The sequence below is a fragment of the Ornithodoros turicata genome, chromosome 10 (genome assembly GCF_037126465.1).
Source record: "Ornithodoros turicata isolate Travis chromosome 10, ASM3712646v1, whole genome shotgun sequence".
NCBI lineage: Eukaryota > Metazoa > Arthropoda > Arachnida > Ixodida > Argasidae > Ornithodoros > Ornithodoros turicata.
The window spans coordinates 14,682,890-14,705,286 of record NC_088210.1 but is presented as its reverse complement, the minus strand read 5'-3'; the positions used below and the strand labels follow the sequence as shown (position 1 = coordinate 14,705,286).

General features: G+C 45.2%; 1 protein-coding gene across 2 annotated transcripts; it reads right to left on the bottom strand.

The window, feature by feature from the left end:
* Positions 1-8,885: 8,885 nt before the first annotated feature.
* Positions 8,886-22,145, bottom strand: LOC135370149 (uncharacterized). 2 transcript variants are annotated; one of them, XM_064603842.1, is made up of 4 exons: positions 22,099-22,145; positions 9,989-11,744; positions 9,641-9,688; positions 8,886-9,196 (listed from the first exon to the last, which is right to left on the bottom strand). In XM_064603842.1, exons 1-3 carry the CDS (start codon positions 22,108-22,110, stop codon positions 9,684-9,686), a joined length of 1,773 nt encoding a protein of 590 aa, XP_064459912.1. In that variant the 5' UTR covers positions 22,111-22,145; the 3' UTR covers positions 8,886-9,196; positions 9,641-9,683. The 2 variants fall into 2 exon arrangements, with proteins under 2 accessions (XP_064459912.1, XP_064459911.1); XM_064603841.1 differs by lacking the exons at positions 8,886-9,196; positions 9,641-9,688 and having other exon boundaries at positions 9,760-11,744.
* Positions 22,146-22,397: the final 252 nt, after the last annotated feature.

Genomic DNA, 22,397 nt, shown 5'->3' with positions numbered 1-22,397 from the left:
GCTGTTTTCACTTTTATCATCTCTGTACCGGTGGACGTTCTTGGCCATATATGTTGCTCGACCGTCAAATGACTAATTACCTAAAAATCGTTAATTAACGTTTTAATTATGAAAGCCTGCGAAGTTGTCCCAATGAGAACATCTGTTCCTTTCAGTGACCTGATATCGTAGCCGTTTTCAGAACAAAAATCCATTGGTAGATTAATTGTTCGCAAAAAATTCGTGGGAACACCATTTTGTATTTCTTTATTTTAGTCATTGTGCATCTTCGGAGACCTGTCTTTCCTTTGCCCCCAATGTGAGAGGGTGAAAGAGCACACTGTCGCCTCTTGCGTCCTGGAAAAAGACTAACAGAAATGCAACACAAGATAAGGGCAGTTCCCATAGGGTCACCTGATGCATGTGTTTTTGTTTCGTTTCCACAAGTTAAAGTTCATCTTCGACGCATGAGGCTCCTTCACCATCTCACATTGAGGGTGAAGGAAAGACGCGTCTCCGAAGATGCGCAATGAACAAAATAAAGTAAAAAAATGGTGTTCCCTCACGAATTTTTTGCGGACGATCTACCGAACGGATTTTTGTTCTGAAAACGGCTACGATATCAGGTCACCGAAAGGAACAGGCGTTCCCATTGGGACAACTTCGTAGCTCATATAACTAAAAATTTAATTAACAATTTTTAGGTAATTAGTCATTTGACGGCCGAGCAACATATGGCCAAGAACGTCCGTCGGCCCAAAGGTGAAATCAGCATGTCTGTAGCCCTTATAGTTTTTTAAATGAAAATCTGTATCGCCTAAAAGAAAGACACCCTGTATATGAAGCAGTTAGCGAGTATACGAAGCTCCCAACATGAATGTGCGATATCTATATTCAACTCCAGGATTCAACTCCATTCAATCTGTGATTACAGACAGGGATTTACCATAAATTTAACATTGCACGACCTCTCAATTTCAACTTTCAGTTTTCGTTTGCACAAGTTGTGTTGGGCGGAAGATTTATAGGGCACGTGCAGAAGTTGTCTCCACATTGCCGATGCAGTTCGTGAATGCAGTTCCCTGTGAGCACACCGCATATTTAAAGGTAATCGCTAACTTCTGAGATAAGGAAAAGCGAGTTCCAAGCGGTTCCCGATGCTGCTAGTATGACAACGTGAATTTGCAACGAGGAGCTTCTGTGAAACTACAAATTTGTTGAAGTTCCCAATGCCGCATAAGCCCTCCGTCATGTCTGTACTGCTTGCGACACACTTGTCGGTAACCTCTAGCTCGTAGCGGACCAATCCCCTATTGGCGTTCTCCAACACAGCGTCACGTCTACCTACTTGCTTATAGTGTACGGTTTCGTACTACATTTTATACCTGATTCCATCTGTATGTCACCACCCTGTGTATCAGAGTCATCTTTTATGCTATCCGTCTTATGTCGGGAACTCACTACACTCTTAAAAATGAACTTCACCACATAGCACGCTCCTAGCCAACCATCATCCCGGGTGATATCGTTCCCTTCCTTGATTTGTTGAAAACGGGAGGCGTACGCCTTTTTGTGACACTTATGCAGAAATGTTAATTGTCACAAAAAGGCGTACGCCTCCCGTTTTCCCCAAATCATGTGAGAGAACGATGTCACTCGGGATGATTGTTGGCTTGGGGCGTGCTATGTGGTGAAGTTCGTTTTTAAGAGTGTACCTTCTTCTTCTTCTTCTTCTTCTTCATCCAATGAGATGACGGCCGTGAGCCACTAAGGGAGATTGGCCAGGGCAGAAGGGGCGAAAGATGTTTGTCTATGTCTGTGTCTGTGTAGTAATGGTAGGGACTAAGGCCAGGTATCTTCTCACTTCTTTTTTTTTCTCTGTACCATCGCTGCGTTGGCGGGATAGTCGGAAAAGTGGTTAGCACACAGAGAATGTTGTGTACTTGCACTGTGTAGGTGCAGTTGTTACCTTGACCTAGTGTTATAATAAAGTACTTTGTTACAGTTCTGCGTATGGTCCTGCTCTCTTGAACAGATGGGGCAGAGTCTCAACTGCACGTGTGTTACTGTGGAGGACTTGCATTCTACGAAACATGATGGTACTTGGCTTCCCTTGATACTGCTGGCCTTCTCGCGTTCAAAATGAATTATAAATTATGTGCGTAACATATACGCCAAATGCTGTCGATAGAAGCCAAAGAAATTCGGCAGTGAAATCTATGGATATTTTTATTGCAACACTGCAGTATCACTATGCGTTTCCGGTCTATTCGTATGCATTCATCTGCGACCTTTTCGGACACCGTAGGGCTTCGGTCCTCACTGTGAGAGAGGGCTCGTTATTCCATTTCACCACATTACCACCAGCAAAAGGGTAGGGTATGGCCCCCTGGCGACGAAACTCCCCACCAGCGGTATGACCCGCTCGTTGGTCAAGGTCGTCCTGAAGACTGGGAGGTGTGGGTTCGAATCCTACCACCGGTTGTGCTGTCTGAGGTTTTTCCCTGGGTTTTCCGAAGACTTTCCAGGACGAATGTCGACACAATTCCTCCAGAAGTCGGCCCAGGACACATACTAAATCCCCCCTGTCCCCAACTCCTTCCTGCTGTCCTCTCTCCATCTGTCCACGTCTCTACGACGCTCATAGCCACAGTTGCTTCGCGGCGCTAAAACGGAATTAAAAAAAAAACTCCCCAAAAAATGATCACAAAATAAAGTTGTTCTTCTTGTATCTCACGCTGTGACGTCACCGGACATGATGAACACGATGGCACCCGTAGAAGAGAGAGGGCAAGTGGGAACGGAGAGGGAAATCAGACCGGGAACAAATTACAGGCAGTGGTGAGGGATGGAGACCACGTTCTGCATAGAAGAAAGAAAAATCAGGTCGGCATTGTTGTAGTGATGCTTTGGAAAACGATAGCGAAGAAGTGATGCATCCGGGAATCTACGTACAAATCTACTTGTATATAGTTAGCATAATTAAAAAAAAAAAAACATCTGTAAAGGGGATACCGAAGGAGGGAATAAGTTATTAAACTTATTCCCTCCGGACAAGTTGCCGATGATTGTACCCACGCTTGTACCACTATGAGAAATACGAAAGAAAAAGAGAGAAAGAGAGAATTGATCAGCGAGGGAGAGGCTTGATCAAGAGAGAGAGAAAGAGAGATTGAGAGAAGGGATCAATTAGATTGATGACTGAGTTCTATATGATGTAACTTTCTTATTTTCCTTTTCGAATTAAATGTATCGAATTTCTATTTCAATCTCGATTTCTAAGTTGGCCTGTCGAAAATCCCTCCCACGGAAGATGTAACTAGAGAACCTGCGTGGCAGTCACAACATTAGCTACTAGCGATGCAGCTCTCATCAGAATAGATTAAACGAGCCTGAGCAATGGGCAACACGAACTAGACGAAACTAAACATTGCTCAGGCTTTTACGAGACGACAAGAGGCGGAAGTATAAGAAGAACAATATTCCCGGTGTGCGCGCAGCAGCAGCGTCAGCCGGGGTAAACAATAACCGAAGCAGACGACGGAGCAGCGTCCCTCAAAGTTCCCATGGTGCCTTGCGCAGCGCACTTGGTGGCGAGCGCATATTTTTCAAATCGTCTATTATGGGTTTCGTCCACCAAGTATAGCCTGCGTTTACGCTATATTATCGTCAGCTTAGCTTTATAGTGCTAATTACGGCATCCTTTTCTCTTCGTAGTACAGATATCAAATTTATAGTTCGAGATTTTAAACTCATCCAGTGACAGTGAGTAACTATTAGCCAAGGTGAACCACTAGATAGCCATAACTTTCCTGTTCTTCTTTTTTTTTTTTTTTTTGTCGAGGGTACAGAAAGTTGACCTTGTGTTTGACTGGCTTTCCCCATATACGCACTTCGCGAATAAACATGTGCGGTACCCCCCATGTAGATGATATGTACCCGTGTACATATCGTCTACTACTGTGATTTTTCTTTTTCCTTGACTGATGGAGGATAACCGATAAAAGAAGAACCGGCAAATTATCTTCTTCAACGCAACGACAGGAAGGCCGTCGGGCGGCTTTTATCTGATGAAGCCACTTCAGCATCACGTACCGGTTGACACGATCTCTGTGTTTTAGATTGTTATGGTGATGGTGAGTTAATTACTTCCTACTCGCATGTATACGGTCGCATGTGTCGATATGTCCTGCTTTTACCCAATAGGAGAGAGGTTGTAAATTTTCCAGCTACGCTCCTCGTGAATCGGGTGCGTCGCACGTCAGGGCGTTGTGGTGCTCTTTCAACGATATCAGTGTGTGGCAGGTAGCACCTCCATCGATGGACCTCTTCGCTAAAGTAACATCACGTTCAAACCTGCGCTGTCAGTACACTGTCCTGCATTGGGTGAGTGCATAGGGCATGCCCTGCTTACCGTACGAACTTCCGGCAGTGCACCGTGACACATTTATGCGACAAAAACAAAAACCAAACAAAAAAAAATCGTGGTGACCAAACTTTGTATAACGAAAACGTTAGCCACGCAGGAATTTTTTCTCTCCGTTTGTTGCCAAAGGTACATGACGGTGTTGGCACAGTTGGGTCGCCCTACCGCTAGGGGTGCAACCTGCGAAGAAACCGAAACGAAACGTGGCACCTCTAGCGGTAACTGGGCGCAACTGTGCTGTTGGCGCCATATTGACATCTGTGTATAGGCAATTCGGGATGTACGGAGAGTAAAGGTTGCGTGGCTAACAGGCTAACAGAGTAAAGTTTGTGTGGCCAATGGGACATGGCGGTGTTGGCACAGTTGCGTCACCCTACCGCTAAGGGTGCAACCTGCGAAGAAAACGAAACGAAACGTGGCACCTCTAGCGGCAGCTGGACGCAACTGTGCTGTTGGCGCCATATTGACATGTACGGAGAGCAAAGTTTGCGTGGCTGACATGCTAACAGAGAACAGCTTGCGTGGCCAATGGGACATAGCAGTGTTGTCACAGTTGCGTCTGCCACCTGTGCAGAAACCGAAACTAAATGTGGTACCCATAGCACCAAAACACTCCACTACCTTCTCCAGCAAAAGCACTTTCATGACACATATTTGAAACCGGCCAACGACAATTTATATAGTACGTGAGAGACTAAAAATAAAATATACTGTCTTGCTACGAACAACGCAACGAACTATTAATTATCAAAAATATAAGAAAGTGAAAAGAAAGGAGGAAGATACAGTTAACGCTCATACTAAACGTCTCTGAGATAAGTAATCGAAAAATATCGCAATTATGACAACTGGACGCCTAACGTGCCTAGCCAGAATCACGCAACATCAGCGCTAGCCTAGCGGCTCTTCGGTGAATCAGAGTTGTCGTGCGCCAAAATAGACCCCCACAGGGTAAACCCCGCCCTCGATGTCGATGTGTCATGTGTCCAGGACTACTAAGTCATCCACTCTAGGCTAACGTCTCCTTACAAACCCCCCTCCCAACGAACATGCGTCGTGCACGGGGGAGTTGTTCAGCCTGAATGTGCTAGATGCGTATACGAAGAGGGGAGTCAAGTCCTGTAGATCACATAAACAAAATACAGAAGCCGACACTGAAGATTTTTGTTTAAGTTTAATTTGTACAAGCTTTCGCGTGGAGGTCCACGCTTCCTCAGGTACAAAGTGAAGTGGTGACACACATAAGTATATATAGTATAGACACTGCTGTACAAAGAAAGGGAAGAGGAAAGGAGATATGGTGCCACATGTCTGTGTACAATGAATAGCTGGGCAGACGGATAAGTGACCTCTAACCGTTTAAGAACAGTAAAAGGTGTTGTTGTGAACAAAAAGGCTCGCCAACCCAGTTTCGCGGAAGGGGGGTCAGGAGTATGGGAAACGAGTGGCCCAGAATGGACAAAAGGGAAGGTTACGGATTATCTAACGGAGTACCAGACGATGACTGAAAGTGGGGATTCAAGAATTGTGCACAAATAAATATAGATATATAGCTACTAAATTTACATAAGCGGATATAACGAGCCAGGACTAAGATTCAGACCATTTGGTGTGAGACACTTGAATTGCGAAATTAAGTAGGACTCTCTATTCTTACGTTTAATGTCGGTGCGGAACCCAGATTCTAGCAATATAATTTTCAAATCAGTTTCAAAATCGTGATTAGGTTGATTGAAGTGAATGGCGACAGGAGTTTGGCGGGCATTTAGGATATCAAATTTGTGGCCATAAAATCTTTTGAATGTGCTGTAAACCTCAGAGCCGTAATAAACGACTCTGGTAAATCTCAAAATCTGCGCGTATAACGCCATCTGTTGAGTGCAGAGGGAATTTTCCGTGCCGTCCGTCTTCCAGGGCACGGGCGCATGCGCTTATGCAACTAGGTAATATAGTCAAGTCCGGGAGCAACACAGAAGGCCATCCAAATGTAATCACGTCTCACGGGCTGATTATTAAAAAAAAAAAAAACATATTAAGCTATACAGTGCGGGAAAAAAATCACCAATGCAATTATGCAAACGAAGTTGTTCTTTTGAAAAAAACAACATGCAGGGGCTCACTCCGTTGGAGAAATACGTGCGGTACTGAGCGTAGAATTTACATTGGTTACTTGCAACTTAATGTAATTTATTTTATTAATTAATAAAAATTTAATTAGTCAACGACCTGTAATTGAAATTAATTAGAATTTGCACTAATTAGTTTGGATCTGGTCGGTTGTATACTCCAAGGTCATGCTGAAGAACGGGAGGTGCTGGGTTCGAGTCCGACTACCGATACTGCTGTCTGAAGTTTTCTTCGGGTTTTCCGGGGGCTTCGAAGACAGGCACCGGCACAGTCCCGTCTGAAGTCGTCCCAGGATGCCGTACTAACCCCACTCCCACTGCTTTCTGATGTCTTCCTCTCCATCTCATAGCCGCAGTTGCTTCGTGGTGTGAGCACGGTATAAAAAAAATTAATGATACAAGAAAAGAAATCGCTTTAGGCATATCCATTTTTTAATATATTTTTGTCACTATACAGTCCCACTCACCAAAGTCGCAGAGCCGTTATTCCGATGACCCAGATATCCAGATGGGCGCTGCCGTTCTGGGCGGGGCGATATTATATTTCTCTACCGGAACTTTTCTTCTGGAATGTCGGCTACGTCTACCTGCGGCATACTGTAAGGTCGCCGGCGTCTTGCTTCTTGTCCCGAGAAACTTGACGGCCTCTGCCAAGGACTATTCCGCGTTATAATCAAATTGGCATGCATGGGCGCGGAAGAAAATGAGCTATTAGCATAGGTAGAGCAGCGGGCAAGGCCTTTATGAAAACTGCCACGGAACAATTGGCAGAAGTTCTATATCGAATTGAAAATAAATCTTTACGTCATCCATGACGACAACCTAAACGATGTTGGACGACAAGAAAAACGCACACGAACAAGGTCGTTCCCAGTCTGAGGTCTTCGTTATGTTTTTTTTTTTCTTTCTTTTTCGGCAGCTAGATCAGTTTGTAACCATTCTTTCAGTGTCCCCCACAGTGTCAGTGTTTGAGATGTGCGCCCCAAAGTCATGTATCTCTAACGTTTAATACGTTACACTTTCCACGCTCCGAGACAACTCAAGCGGTGCAGTTACAAAGGTGTATCTCCGCCAGAGAAGAATGTTCGCACATTGAGAGTGAGGCACACGAGAAAGTTGCAGACGCCAGGAAGACGTAGAAGCCGATTCATACGTTTTGTTAGCGTAAATATCTTCCGTGTTTACTTTAAAAGCACGCAGATGTGTTCTGGTACGTCGTCGCTGAAGGGTGTTTTCGCAACACGACCACTGCACAAGCAACAGCTTGAAGTATGTGGGCGCACTACGTTGTGACTCGGAGGCGTTATGCGCCCACCTATAGGCCAATCGCAGACGTCTTAAATTTGTGGGCGGAGTTGACGTGCCGGACCTGTCCGTGCGCCACACCTGGACCAGCGGCCATGCACAGGGGCTAAGACATGAAGGGTGTGGCATTCTAAATGTAGGAGGCAATCGAACTCGTTTCTCTATATCCTCGTGTCCCAGCACCGTGCTAGTCTGAGTGGTTTACTTGAGTTTCCCTCAGGCTCTTTCAAGGCAGTTCAAGTCAGCCCTGAGTGCAGGATAGTCTGAAGTCCACAGGCAAACACCATTGAGCCTATCTGCAGGTCCAGGCATGTCTGCAATAGACGATTTTAAAAAGACGCGCGCGGCGCAAAGCAGCATGGGAACTTTGAGGGACACTATACTCCGTCGTCTGGTTATGGTTTATCACGGCCGACGCTGCTGCTGCGCACACTTGAAATGTTGTTGTTCTTCTTCTACCTCCGCCTCTGGCCGTCTCGTAATGCTCGAAGGCGCTCTAAGTTCCCATGATTCCTAGCGTGCCACAGATGGCGTTTGCTTTTGTAAAAAGGTCTATTGTTGGCGATACAAGGTCTATTGTTAGGGCTAGAAGTAACATGCCTGAATGTCCGTGAAAGCTCCTGAGCGTGCACTTTCGGGATATGTGTCGTATTTGCACATGCGTCGTCACTGTGTGCAACACGGTGACAAAAGATTGACAAAAGTACAGAAAGTGTGGTGCAATATAATCCACATTTTTCTCTTTTTTAAGCAACCAACTAACAGAGCTATTTCTTGTCGTGAGCTGTGTGACGGCTTCGTTGCTTTCGGTAGTCTCGCATATCTCTGCGAAAGTAATGCCATTCTTTTCTTTGTGTTTTCTCTCTAGCGTATTTCTTCTTCACACTCCGATTTATCGCCTTCATTTCTCTTTGAATCCCAAGCAGTTGCTAAACACTCATCCTTACACTCACAAGTATTAGCTGGAGTAGCAGGATCTACATTTGCCATCTCCATAGTCAATGTGACCGAAATAAGATAGCGATGAAGAAACAACTTACGCCAAAAACAAACAGCTTTATTGCAACAGTATAAGGAAATATAACACGTACACATATTCAAACACGATAAATTACGCATCACAGAACAATCTCTCGCACACGTCATCCACTTACACAGAACATTCTGCAAAGAAAAATGCGCCCGGAGGCGGAGACACAGGAGGTTGATTTGTTGTGTGAAATGTCATAATGCTTATCTTGGACCTGAGGACCCCCGTAGGTCCCGTGTTCAGTGGGCAGTGTGACAAGTGTGTCCCAGTCTCCGGGCCTTCTCAATACAAACAGCCATTACCAGTTGACTTGTGTTCCTTGCCTTCCTTCTGAAAAGACAATGGAGTTCGTCAGTGTTTCGTGGTCCCCGGGGTGCTCTTATCGCTGTTGATATCGCGGATGGATATGGACGCATTCATGGCGGATTCGGCGAAGTCTGAAAACGCATTTCTAACTAAATTAACCGGAGGTACTGTTGTTCTTGGACAGATCCGTTTCGTCCCGTGCCAACAGCAGGTGGTTGTGAACCGGCGACAGTGCGGTGAATGCCCGATTAGTTCAATATTTCTTCCTAACCACTCGAAGTGAACGAAAACATTGCTAGAGACGCAAATTCGCCAAATACAATCTTTTGCACGTGGTGTAGCACGGCAGACTGACACAAGTATATGGTACCAAGGACGTCAGTATGCCTGCACAGATCTGTACACGGATGACGTTGGTTGATGATGCCATAAAACCACTATACCATACCCGTAGAGAAAATGTCCTACCGTTTGTATCTGCCACAAGGAACAAGCCAAGGCAATGCACTGATTAGCCTGAAATGTGCAAAGAAACATCGCAATAAATAAATGGACTGGAGCAGCACAGTAGTTGCGTTCTTCGAAGCTACGTCTCGACTACGCAGTTTAGAAAGTGGGCAGCACATCCCGAATCAAAAGTCACTGAACTATGCAACAGTGGGAGTTACGGTGAAGAAGGCAAAGGCCACCACAATTACATGCACATCTATCACACAACGCATGGTAAGAACATCCCCAGACTTCAGTGCAGCGAGCGGTTACATAAAGCCATAACCGGATGCCGGTTTCATCTAGAGGACGTCCCTCATCCCGTACCGATATTATAAGAAAGCAGTGATGTGTCGAATGCGGGAAGGCTCCTGGCCTGTTGCTGACCCTGTTGTTGTGGTGCGTAACCCTGAGGTGCAGCTGCCGCCGCCGTCAGACCCTGTGCTGGAGCTGCAGCCGAAGATGTCTTCCCGAAATAAGGATCCTCGTACTTCTTAGGGTCGTAGAGTCCGTGGTCGTAGAGGCTTGCGTCGTAGGTGCCGTCCTCTACTTTCTTGGCTGGCTTTGCGGCAGCACCGCCAAAGGCACCTTGCTGAAGTGCTTGCTGAGGAACTTGCAAGGGTGGTCTGTACGAGGAGTACTGTGGCGCACCGCCCGCGGCTTGTTGAGGCTGACTGAACTGAGGGGGAGCAGCAGGGCGACCTTGGTTCTGAAGATAAGGTGGCAGAGCTTGCTGTGCGGGTGCGGCGCTTGGTTGACCGAATTGTGGGAAGGATTGCGGCCTAGCAAAGGGAGCCTGCTGTGGTGGAGCTTGACTGTAGGGTGCTGCACCAGCGGGGGAACCAGCTGGTGCTGGTTGCTGCTTCTGGAACGGAATGAACTGCTTCAGGAAGTCTTGGTAGTTTGGCTTTGTTCCGGCCTTGTTAGCTTCCTGACCAAAGAGACTTGGGACGTTGAACTTGGGGGCCTGGGAAGCAAACTGTGGTACCCGCTGTTGAGCCGAGGCAACTTGCTGGGCGTACGCGGGTGGAACGGCGGGCCTGTCGTATGGGGACCTCAGAGCCGGTGAGTTTGGTTGGAACTGTGGGAAGGATGGCCTCTGCTGAGTAGCTGCAGGTTGCTGCAGGCCACCGTATGGAGACTGAGGCCTAGGCGTGTACTGCGGGACGTAACTCTGTGGAGCCGACCTCGCCGCTGGAGGAACTTGGAAAGGGGAGTAACTGGAAGGCTGCTGAGCTGGTGCAGCGGGCCTTGGGGCAGGGGCAGCCGCAGCAGCGGGCTGGTTCAGGTTCAGGTTCTGGAAAAACTGGGGGAAGGCAAGGTTCGAAGAAGCGAAGTTTGGCGATGGTGCAGCGGCAGAAGGACGAGGCTGGTACTGCGGAGCGGATGGCGCAGCGCGTGGCTGGTACTGTGGAAGGGATGGTGCAGAGCGTGGCTGGTACTGTGGGAAGGATGGTGCAGCGCGTGGCTGGTACTGTGGTTGCTGAGGTGCACCGTACTGAGGAGCAGCATATCCAGCGCCAGCAGCTGAGGATGCTTGGGCTGGGGCAGGTGTGGACGGGGGATTCTGAAGGTGCTTTGGGATCGTGTCCTTCGGAGCACCTTCTTGGTAAATGTCTCCCTCAGCTTTGAAACCTTCCTTCCCGGCAGTGTAGCGAATAATCCTCTGGCGGCCGGTGGCATCGATGTATCCGTAAGATCCCTTCACAGTGCCGTCTGGGAGACGTGATTCTTCCCGGAAACTTCCAGTCTTGTCCTTGCTCTTTCCGGTGTCGTATCCAAACTTGTAGTCACCTTCAAGTTTAGCTCCAATGCTGACGTAGTGAAGAGGTGCAGGGTCGAACACAATGGGTGGCGGTGTAGTTGTGCTCTGTTGGGACGGGGGGCTGTAGCTTTGCTGCGGTGCGGACTGCGGGGAGTAAGCTTGTTGGGCTTGGTAGGCAGGGGGCTGGTAGCCCTGTGGTTGGTAAGCCTTTTGTGCTTGTGCTTGAGGTTGGTATCCACGGCCTCCACCCAGGGGAGGGGGACCCGGGAGGTACTGCTGCTGGGCATTGGCCCATACCAGTAGGCACGAAAATGCAGCCTGAAATATTAAAGAAAAGCCTCATAAGCATTTATGAAACGATTCTAATCGGTTGAGTTTCAAAGGAACTGTACCGCTTCATCTTGTACACTCTACTCATCCGTGTTTACCTCGTAGGGAACTGTGTCTCGTGTTAAACTGACAGTTGTAAGTTTCTCTGACAGTTCATTGTTCCCATGTCAAATAGTAAAACTAAACTATAGCAACAACATTAACAACAACAATAAATGAGGACGATGAGGTGGCAGAAGAATGTGCAGATATGATGAAATACGTGCTTATATTAACGCCATCATCAAGGAACTCGTATATTCTGTGCTATTTCCATCCCTCTTTATTTTAAAATTATGCTGTTTTCTACATAATTCAGCAGTTCCCAGTTATATGCAGAGCATATCTTAATGCTGATTCGCGATGAATGATTCCTGTAAGATTTACAAGGCATCACATAAGCCTGGAATCGAGTGTGTACGGCGCTTTGTCGAACCCGTATCAGACACAAAACAAGGCGATGACCTGATGTTATAAAATCACAGCAAATGAACGCTGCACTTTGATTCATTAAATCGTTGGCAGGTGGAAGCATAAGAAAGCCGACGACTGGGGCCATGGGACTGTATTCAAAACAGCGTATCTTAGAGATCATATTCTCCGAGAATATTCCTGTGAGCCCACTTTTGTCAGAATATGCTTGGGGAACATATTCGAAGACGTTCCATATATAGAGTGCAGCCAGCGTTGGTGTTGATTTGTCATTGACCGATGCCGCGTTTGGTAGGTCTTAATGTTGCCGATAGTCAGGATCCAGGCCAGTTACAAATAGAGCTGCATAATGAGAATAGGTCTGTTCGGTCAGGAAGTGCCCCACACTCTAAATCTCTTCACACATTTAAAGGTGAAACAACGTGCATGGCGCACGCCTTTAGGTGTAATTTTGGTAACATCATAATGGAGCACGGTTTCGCACAAATTTTCTGTACTCGAGTGTTGTCTGTCCTCCAAAAATTCAGTCTTGCAGCATCTCAACATTGTTTCAACAGTATTGTAGACACTTGCGCGTGCTCGATTATCGATAGCGATGCATATATGCATTAGCTCGTACCTACGATATCCAAGACATAATGAAAGCAAGATTTGCACTGACACTTGATCTTTAGTAATGCTTTCCAAATTTTGTAAAATATCATCTTGGAGATGCAATGTTACGCAACCAGGTTGAATGTTCATAGCGCACACCTTTCAAGGTGTGAAAAAGTTTACAGTGGCAGCTAAGAGCATATAGAGAGCATGGAGTGTACCTCACTACGAACTATTCGCCTATTCCACAAACACTGAAAACTAGGACACGGACTGACTGAAAGATTTGCCTTCCACAAAAAAGCTCCGATGTTTATTCCTTACAGTGAAAAGAGAGGTGTGCAATGTCACCTGCATAGCTAACATATACCTCACAAACTTATCAACCCCTGATTTTAACAGTTGGCATTGTAATGAAAAACAAACAAACAAAACACACACACACATACAAGGACATCAAGTGTTGGTTCGCTGTATGCATGGGAACCTCCTGTCATGTTCTTCGCCGGTTTCCACCGGGTGTCTTCACGTTTCAAAATGTCAGCACCGAAAGACACCGGTTCCTGGTGAGCGAACTAGCCGCCGATTTCTCCCACCGAATCTCTGAAAAATTAAGCACCCAAAAAACCGGGAGTCATATATTGATTACTGACAGCTAACAGCTGTTCATCTGTTCCTGACTTGTGCAGGGAGACCTGATCGACGCCGGCGCGCCCGTACTGGTGGCTGTATAATCTCACTGCATCGGGCCCCACTTATCTCCCCTGTGCTCCATCGTCGGGTTCTTCACCTTTTGATGTATTTCCTGTCGTCTGGTGGATTGCTTCAGACGCTTTAGTTCTTTCTTGTATTTTCATCCTTCCTTCATCATCTTCATATAATGTTCCACGTGCAATGGGGTATAGGGTACCGCACCATCGCGGTGAAACACCCCATCTCATCGCCATCATTTATTGTCGTTGTTGTTATCTCCGCCAGGGTCCCATGTGGCTCTTACGTGTATTTTTTTTTTTTTTTTTTTTGTTCTTCCGCCGTGTCTGATGCGGTGATGCCATTTCTGATGTCTTTGTCGCGAGCAGCCACAGGTGGGACAATTTCGTGCTGAGGCCCCAGCTGGCATTCTACATCGTTATCAAAGCTTAGAAAGCGCAGTCCGAGGTGCGTCGCGGAACCCGAAAATGTTCCGTCTTCCTGACGTGCATCCGCGACAGCTGGTTTCTGTGAGCCCGTGAGGTCCGTATGTAGTGGGGTTCTGTTGCGGCTTCTCATCCATCGTACTCTGATCATCATTGGCTTCTGCATGAGCTTCTGCTGATGCATACGTGGCTGATACTCTGATACGTGCGCTGTCGTTCCTGTGATCTTTTCTGTCCACGCTGGTGTCTGGTATTCCGTGACTTGGACTAGCTCATGCTCTGGAATCATCCACGTAGGCTCCACTACATCAGTAATCGTCGTTCTGTGGTGGAACACGTTTAGGCTCTGTACGACCAGCTTCTATACGGACTTTGGTGGGTCGTCTTCTCCTGAACGCTCGAGAAGTCTATCCTCCCCGAGATGGGGTAGCGTTACCGTGCTCTTCCCATTCGGCAATTTCCCTCGCATCCGCATTCATCATTGCGTTCGCCGGTTGCTGAGATATGGCTGCTGCTACGCCTGGTACTGGTCCTTGTACGGAAGGCTGTTGGACATCGTGAGCAGCGGTTATGAGAATCTCATGATTTTTTTTAATGCTTTACTGTGCCATATGGCGTGCTTTCCAAGACTTCGTTTAAACTTGTTAAACTAAGAGGGCCTTCAGCTATGTGCGTTTTGTTCACCGTTCACATTCATAGTCATAGTCATAACTGGCGACATTTACGATGCCGAGATGTAAAAAATAAAAAAGTCATTGCAAGTTCTGACAGGTTCCCTGTGAGAAGACGGCCCAGGACGCACGATTCCCCAGCATAGAAATGTAGTTTCAGATAGTACGTGGAACCCAATGAAAATAAAACAATTCGATAACGAGTTCTTTTTTGTTCTTGTTGTTGTTCCTATTTATAACTATTAGCCGGACATAACATCCTTTCTGGAAACCCTCAGTAATTATATCCTTCAGCAGAGGCGAATTAAGATCGCAGAGATAAAATAAACACACAAAAAAGATATTGAGTATCACGACGAATAAAAACGCTGTCGTTAACATTCGCGCTTTCGTAGATATACCGCCGTGATTTGTAATCGTTGCGCTTAACAAGCTGCGACCGCTTTTGTGCATTGTCTGAGCTGGGCATTGGCGACTCGACTTTCCTCGATAATCAAGGGGGGGGGGGGGGGGAGAAAGGCAAAGTGCTGCCCTGATTTTTACCAGTCGCTACCGCATAGCCTTCTCTATGGTCACTTACAGCCGGCGTCAAATGAACCTGTGCAACAAAAGGCGTGGTGACCATGCCAGGGTGGGTCGGAGCACGACTTCATTGAACGGACAATTCCCCCCCTTCCCCACCACCCCCTCCAGTTCCTGACTTCCGCCACGATTGTTGTCCGAGCTGTATTGTTATAGTCAAGTTCTTAAAATTGGTACTCCCGTTCGGCGCTACTCGACAAACAAGCTATTGTGCGATTGCGTCAATATTTCGTGTCGGACTCTTTTTCCACTCTGTTGGATAGCTTTTATGCGTGAAGGAAGCGGATAAGTATATGTGTATACTATGTACTGAGTTTTGTGTAGAAATCGATTCGATCCAGTCTAATGCGTATACGTTCCGAAAGTTCGTATATGATGCACTCGGGGTGTTCCTGAAAGTTTGCAACGACGCGAGACTTTGGCAGGATCACGTTGAGTGACAGCGAACGAGCCAAGGAGCTGATGGAAAGTATAATTGAAGGAATGGAAAATAAGATGGCAAATTGAGAGGCACGTTGGATTCACGCCGCTGCGTGACTTTCCCGACCATATTTCAGCCTCTGAACTGAGCAGCGTACTTTCGCTTTGGGTAGCTCGCGGCATCTGGTGACTGAAGGAAGAACTATAAAAGGAGGCTTTTTTTTTTCTTTCTGTAACGCCGGTGTTTTAAACGTATGGAAGTAACCGCAGACAGGATTAGATTATGCACAGTAACCTCCAAGCTTAGCAACGGAATACACAGCTCTCTTGGGCTTTTCGGGATGAGGAGCTTTGGCTGGTTCAGATTTTACCGACATGCATGTGAAAACGGAGCTACGGGTGGTGTGTCCAATAGATAACAAGTTGGGATCATGAAGTGGGGCAGGGGGGATATATACCTAAGGGGATTGGATTGGGCCTCTTCCGGTTCATAACTTGGGATACGCCTTTGCAGCAGTGGAATCTCAATTCCCGAACCCGTCGCAGGTTGTATCACTCGAAGAAACGAGAGAGAGACCGAGAAAAAAAGAAGACGAAGACAACGAAGACAAATAAAACAGAGAGGGGATGTCAATGTGCGTAATTGGTGGAAGACTAACGTATCATGCGTTAGTATCATGGTACTAGCGTCGTATTATCGCATGATCGCAATCATCGCATCTCATCGCATATCATCGCAATATCATCGCATGGGCGTCACTACTGTTCTCTTTTAATAATATTGTGAGGTCAGAATCATAATAAGCATCAGCATATATCATTTCATCGTCTTTCTTTCTGCTGGTTGGTTGGTTCTTTCTGCTCTTTTTTCCAAAACTTATTGTTTTCTAATGTTTATCGCGTATCTGCATGGTACGTGTCACCCTGTAAATGTCATTATGTATGTACGTCATTGTGTATGAAGTGGCGGGTCGGTCACTGTAGTGTTATAATTACAGTGACCGCAAAAAAAAAAAAAAAATGATTGCAATCACTTTTTCTTTTTTTCTTTTTCAATCACGATTGCCGGTGTCGCAAGAGGAGCCCGGAGCCCCGTGAAGCTGATGCCAGCAGCTTTTTGCTCTGGCTCCTCACATTGCAAAATAAAGTACTTATGTAATTCATTTCACATAATATAAAGATCATCGCCATCTTCAGGTCGCGCGCATTCGAGTTCCATGGGAACGATGATTTTGCTACTACACTTCAGGCCATAAAATATAATTTCCAACCACTCACTACTCACATTATTTCATGCTTTACAACATACTCTATTTTCTAGGATGCATTCAAAACCCCCAGTGCTTTCTTTCTTTTTTTTGTTTTTCGTTATCCCCTCCCCTTCTTTTTTTTCTTTTTTTCGGAATAGCAAGCCGGCTCTTTGCCTGGCTAACCTTTCCTTTCTTTTTTCTTAATAAACATATCCCCCCCCCCCCCCCCCCAGTGCTTGAGCAACACAAAAGGGACATGCACGACATGCACTGACTGACAAACAAAAATTTTAATCAAGACACACTTGCGCCTAAAATACAACAGTCAGTGCATCGTCGTGTATGCGTCTTTTTTGTGTTGTCCAAGCATTGATGTTTTCAATGAGGAGGACCTCGATAATCCTGGTTGCGAAATCCCTGATCTCGAAATTCACGTTCTTGAAACAAGGGAAGTCAAGGAGAATGCTTGACTGCTTCGTAAGGTTATATGCCGTGTTTTAAAACCACGACATCGCTATTTAATCACTCAAATTCACGGGTTTTCTATGTCTGTCCAAGTCGTTTCAGCGAACGAAAGCCACATCGTAGCAGCCGGCTTATCAGGGCGGGCACGACTGAGCGGCATGTTGGGTATTATTAGGTTAGTCGAAGTTCGGTGTTTGCATTTCTTATGTCATTTTTTAGTCGAAGTTCGCCGTTGGCAGTTTTCCACGCGCGACTGCGCGGTAAGATTTTATGGATTTTTAAGATTTTTATATTATATTTATTTATTATATTATATTTATTTTTTATATTATATTTATTTATTATATTATATTTATTTTTAAGATTTTATTTAACATTTTATGGTAAGATAACGTTCATTTACGGTAGTTTATTTTGCAACAGGGATTTCTTTCGATCACTTCATTTCGAGGTACACCGTTTTCAATGCTTTCTGTGGATCACCGAACAGCTCAATTTCTCACATTGCTCCATAGACTATTTTCGTGCTTGTTTTTCATACACCCGCTCATGCATGTATACTCTAATCGGTTCATGGACTCCACATCCTATTCGGTCATTGGAAGAGCTGCACATTTATTTTTACAGCGGTCACTGCACATGGCTTAGTTATGATCGGTCCCATTGAGCATATTTTTCCCATTGTTTTGAAAGAAAAGGAGGGAGAGAGGGGCACCCGGAAGGCGCCCATTTAAACCGCGGAACCGGTCACTCGAACTGGGCGTGCCTTTATAGCTATTATATCACCGGAGTATGAAAGAACAAAAAAAAAAAATGAAAAGAAAAGGCAATCAACTGTTGCAGGCGCCGACGCGTTTACTTTTAGTTTCACATATTTCTTTCCCCCTCCGCTCGTTACATGGTTCTTTCATTTTGTCGGAACGGAACCGACTGTTACCGGCCGCCTGTGCCAGTGACCCAGTCTTGTTTCCTCCGTGTCTGTCGAATTGTGAGAAACTCTGGACAAAATACTTTTCCGCTTCTGTTCGCGTTGGCGGCAAAACTGTCGGAATTATTCGGAGAAACTATCGCGCGAGCGAGAGAAAGAAAGTGCGCTGAACTGGATTCTTTCGGAGAGAAAAGGAAAAAAAAAAAAATGTAGCTGAAGTATAATTTTTAGTGCGCGTACTATGTGCTTATACTGAAAAGTGTCTACCTCTAGTGGTTCTTATTTTTATAATTCTTCTAGAGTGTTCGGGAAGGGAGTGTTACGCAACGCGGTTCGAAGGGGAAAATTTGAAGGCGCGAAGCACGCTATAAAAAAATATGCTAATATGGAGCCAATATGAATCGCTTTTTCGTCTGTATATGGTCACACATTGCGCTTGTACATATTGACTGTATAGGTACAGCTTGGGACAAAAGTTTACGGAACACGGGGTTGTCACATTTCTCCATTTGAGCGACACCCTATAGCAGAAAACAGAGGTGGACGCACTCATTGAGAGATGGACAAAATAGCCGGACACCCGTTTCTTATTTGATATCTTCTTGATATGTAGCAGGGGGCCGCTCCCATGAAGAAATACGCCAATGCCGTGTTCCGTAAACTTTTGTCCCAAGCTGTACACTCTTAAAAATGAACTTCACCGCGTAGCACGCTCCTAACCAACCATCATCTCGAATGATATCGTTATCTGCCCTGATTTGTTGAAAACGGGAGGCGTACGCCTTTTTTGTGACACTTATGCTGTTCATAATTGTCACAGAAAAGGCGTACGCCTCCCGTTTTCAAGAAATCAGGGCAGATAACGATATCATTTGAGATGATGGTTGGTTAGAAGCGTGCTACGCGGTGAAGTTCATTTTTAAGAGTGTACATACTAGTGTGTAGTGTACACAGGGGCGGTTCTAGGATTTTTCCGAGGGAGGGGGCGGGGGGTGGGGGGGTCAGGACATCCGGACCCCCCCCCCTAAATCCGGACATCCCTGAGTGGACATATAAGCGTCTACACATATCTAACCTTGTAGCTATGTACAAAAGTTTATAGTTAGTGTATAGCATTGTGTAGCTATTGTATAGTTATTGTATGGCATGTATTGCATTCGAGTAGAGGGAGTCCCAGCAGCGCAACCAGCCAATCGGTGATGTTAATAACAATACAACAACAACAACAACAACAACAACAACAACTAAATAATAAATGTTCATAAATTTTCTTCTAACACAATATAAAGTCTGTCTGCGTTGCGGTGCGTGAATTGTATGCAGGTGTGAAAAGTTGAAAAGCAGTAATCGCGAATGGGAATAAATAATATTTATAAAATTTATAAATATATAAATGTTTATGAATAAATATATTATTTATAGGGCACTAACACGAGACCGTTGGGGTTTTAGTATAAAGGAAGGTGTTCACGATAACCGTTCCGAAAATACTGTAAGCTGATCGTCTTATTTCAGTTGATAAGTTATTGACATATCGCGCTGCTGATGTTAGATTTGACAGGTTCCTTTGTCGTGTCGTTTTCCTAGAGGGCTCTCAATCTAGTAAAATTCCATCATACTAATTCCGTTGCACCCCTTCCTCGATATCTGTCTGCTATCTTTTTAATCAGCGCGGGCGCCCGTACCTGTGATGCAGAAACACGCGGCACGCATTATCAAGTAGATAAGTTTCGATAAGAATATAGATAACAAAGTCAAGAATGGGAACCAATAATGTAGGATGCAACGCCTATTTGCGACATAAATGATGATAAACCGATTCCGTGATTTCGTGCTTAGTTATCGTTTATCCAGTAATTATCTTCTGATTAGAAAAAGCAAGGCGCAAAAATGAAAGGGCACTTAAGTGCTATTCAAAAACGGGTTTGAAACTATTTGCGACTCAGCTCTGTCAATAGAATGGATGTTTCACGTGAAAAAGAGACACTGCCCTATCGAGACTAACGACTCTATCTTTTTAATTTTAAAAAAATCTAATCGAATCTTGTCTAATCTGTAACAGTGCACAGCGGAAGGAAGCCCCGCCGAGAAAGCGTCGTACGAAAAAGAAGAAGAAATGAATGAAAGAAAAGAATGATGCTCTCTGTAACAAATTTATAAATGAAGGTCAGGCCCTCAGGGTATAGGTTTGTACTAAACCGTTCCCCCAACTTGAGTCTATATCCACAGAACATTCAAACTGAGAAAGTTCCTAAATTCGCTTTCAAAAATAAATAAATAAATAAATAAATAAATAAAAAACAAAAAGTAAAAGAAATAAGAAAAGGAAAGTCCGAGAGTCACCATCGAGAGTTATCTAACCGTAAAATTTGAAAATGCAAACCCTTTGGGAGAAGTATTTTACATATCAAACGTTTGCGAACCATATCAATAAATAAATATAACGATAGAGGGTGGGGGGTGGATATATATTTATTGAGAGTCATTGTTGCATGACGAAGCGGTTTTCTACATCCTCGTCCCAATTTCTCACAGAGCTCCTTACATTTCCGTATTGTTCAGCTATCGAAGAACAACCACACATTATTGGTTCACCCGTCAATGCCACAAAATTCCACATGCACACTCCCAAATCCTAGCCTTGCTGCCCAATTATCTTCTCTATCAACATCTATTTCTGCTTCCCCCGCCGTTGGGGAAAAAAAAAATTAGCCGAAGAAATTATCATTCCTGAGTGAGGGTTATCACTAAGGAAATCGCGCGTTCATAAAGTGCGCAAAACGGGCATGGGTGTCCTTTTATTGATTGCTGTTCGACTGTTTGTTCCGTCCCTGAACGGTTGAGTGATTGGAACTGCAATTCATTTTAACCGCAGGGGCGGACGATCATTGATCACTTGTACTCATATAACTGCATTCCGCATTCTTGACTAGCACAGTATGCAATCAAAATAAATGCGCAGTAATGCGGCGGTACATTTGTGAGTCAATTGAATTAATTGTCTTTTGCGGTTCTTAAGTCCCCGGGGTTGGGGGAGGGGGGGGGGGTAATAGCAGGATCGACTTCCCGTTGTTATAGCCACACAGAAGTGGGCGTAAGTCCCTTTCGTGTGGTGCACCATCACATACACCCATCCTGGTTGCCCATGGGCAGAGTAACATTGGAAATTCAATCGAATATATAAGGAACAGTTAATGGTTGCCCATAACTTCAAGTGCAAACGATGATAGTCCCCTGGGGTCCTATAGTGGCATGTTCCCAGGTGTACACGCAGTAAGAGAAAGTATAGAGTATTACGCATAGGTCATTGAAAGAAATACTTTAAATCTGATGAGATAACTGATTATACGAAAGAGTTGAATAAATTTAAGGAGCTACTAACGCGTTAACCAATACAGTTAAAGTTCATTAAGAGCTTCTCCGGAATATCAAACGGGAACTTTGACTTCCTAAAGTGGTCCAGGAATAGGAATTACGGACTTCGCCTGTACGAGAAACGAACTATAATAAATTCTGTCAATTCTAATCGAAAGAAATAATGCCCCTGTGTGAATTTGTTCAATGATCGATGAAGCACCTTCCAATTTAACCGGAAAATCATAATATCCAGATCAATGCAGTGCCTTCCTTCCGCATATACGATACAGCACTACTCACATCCTATAGCGTTTGACTGAATCCAACCCCCGCCCTCAAGAATAAAAGAGAAAACGAGACAACTCATCCGAGCACCATCTTCCTCATCTCGCACGCAGCATCCGAAGAGCACATCCGTTTTCCTGCTTTCTTTCACATGCACACGAAGCAAGAGCACATCACACTTACCAGGAAACGCATGGCCGCTCAAAGTTTTGTCGCGTGCACTGTGTGACGAAATGTCCGCCACTGTGTTCTCGAAAAAGTTTATATATGCCCACCTGTTCATGGTCAGCATCACGTGACCGCGCCCCTCCCCGTGGGCACGTCACTCTCGCTCTCTTTTTTTCGCAACTTTCGCTCGCCCTTCGAACTCGGTCAAATCGGAGACAAATGAATGGCGGTTGAAAAAAAAAAAAAAAGGAAAGATAAACCTTGACGAGAAATTCGGCGGTGGAAAAAAAAAAAAAAGATGCGGGAAAATAAGA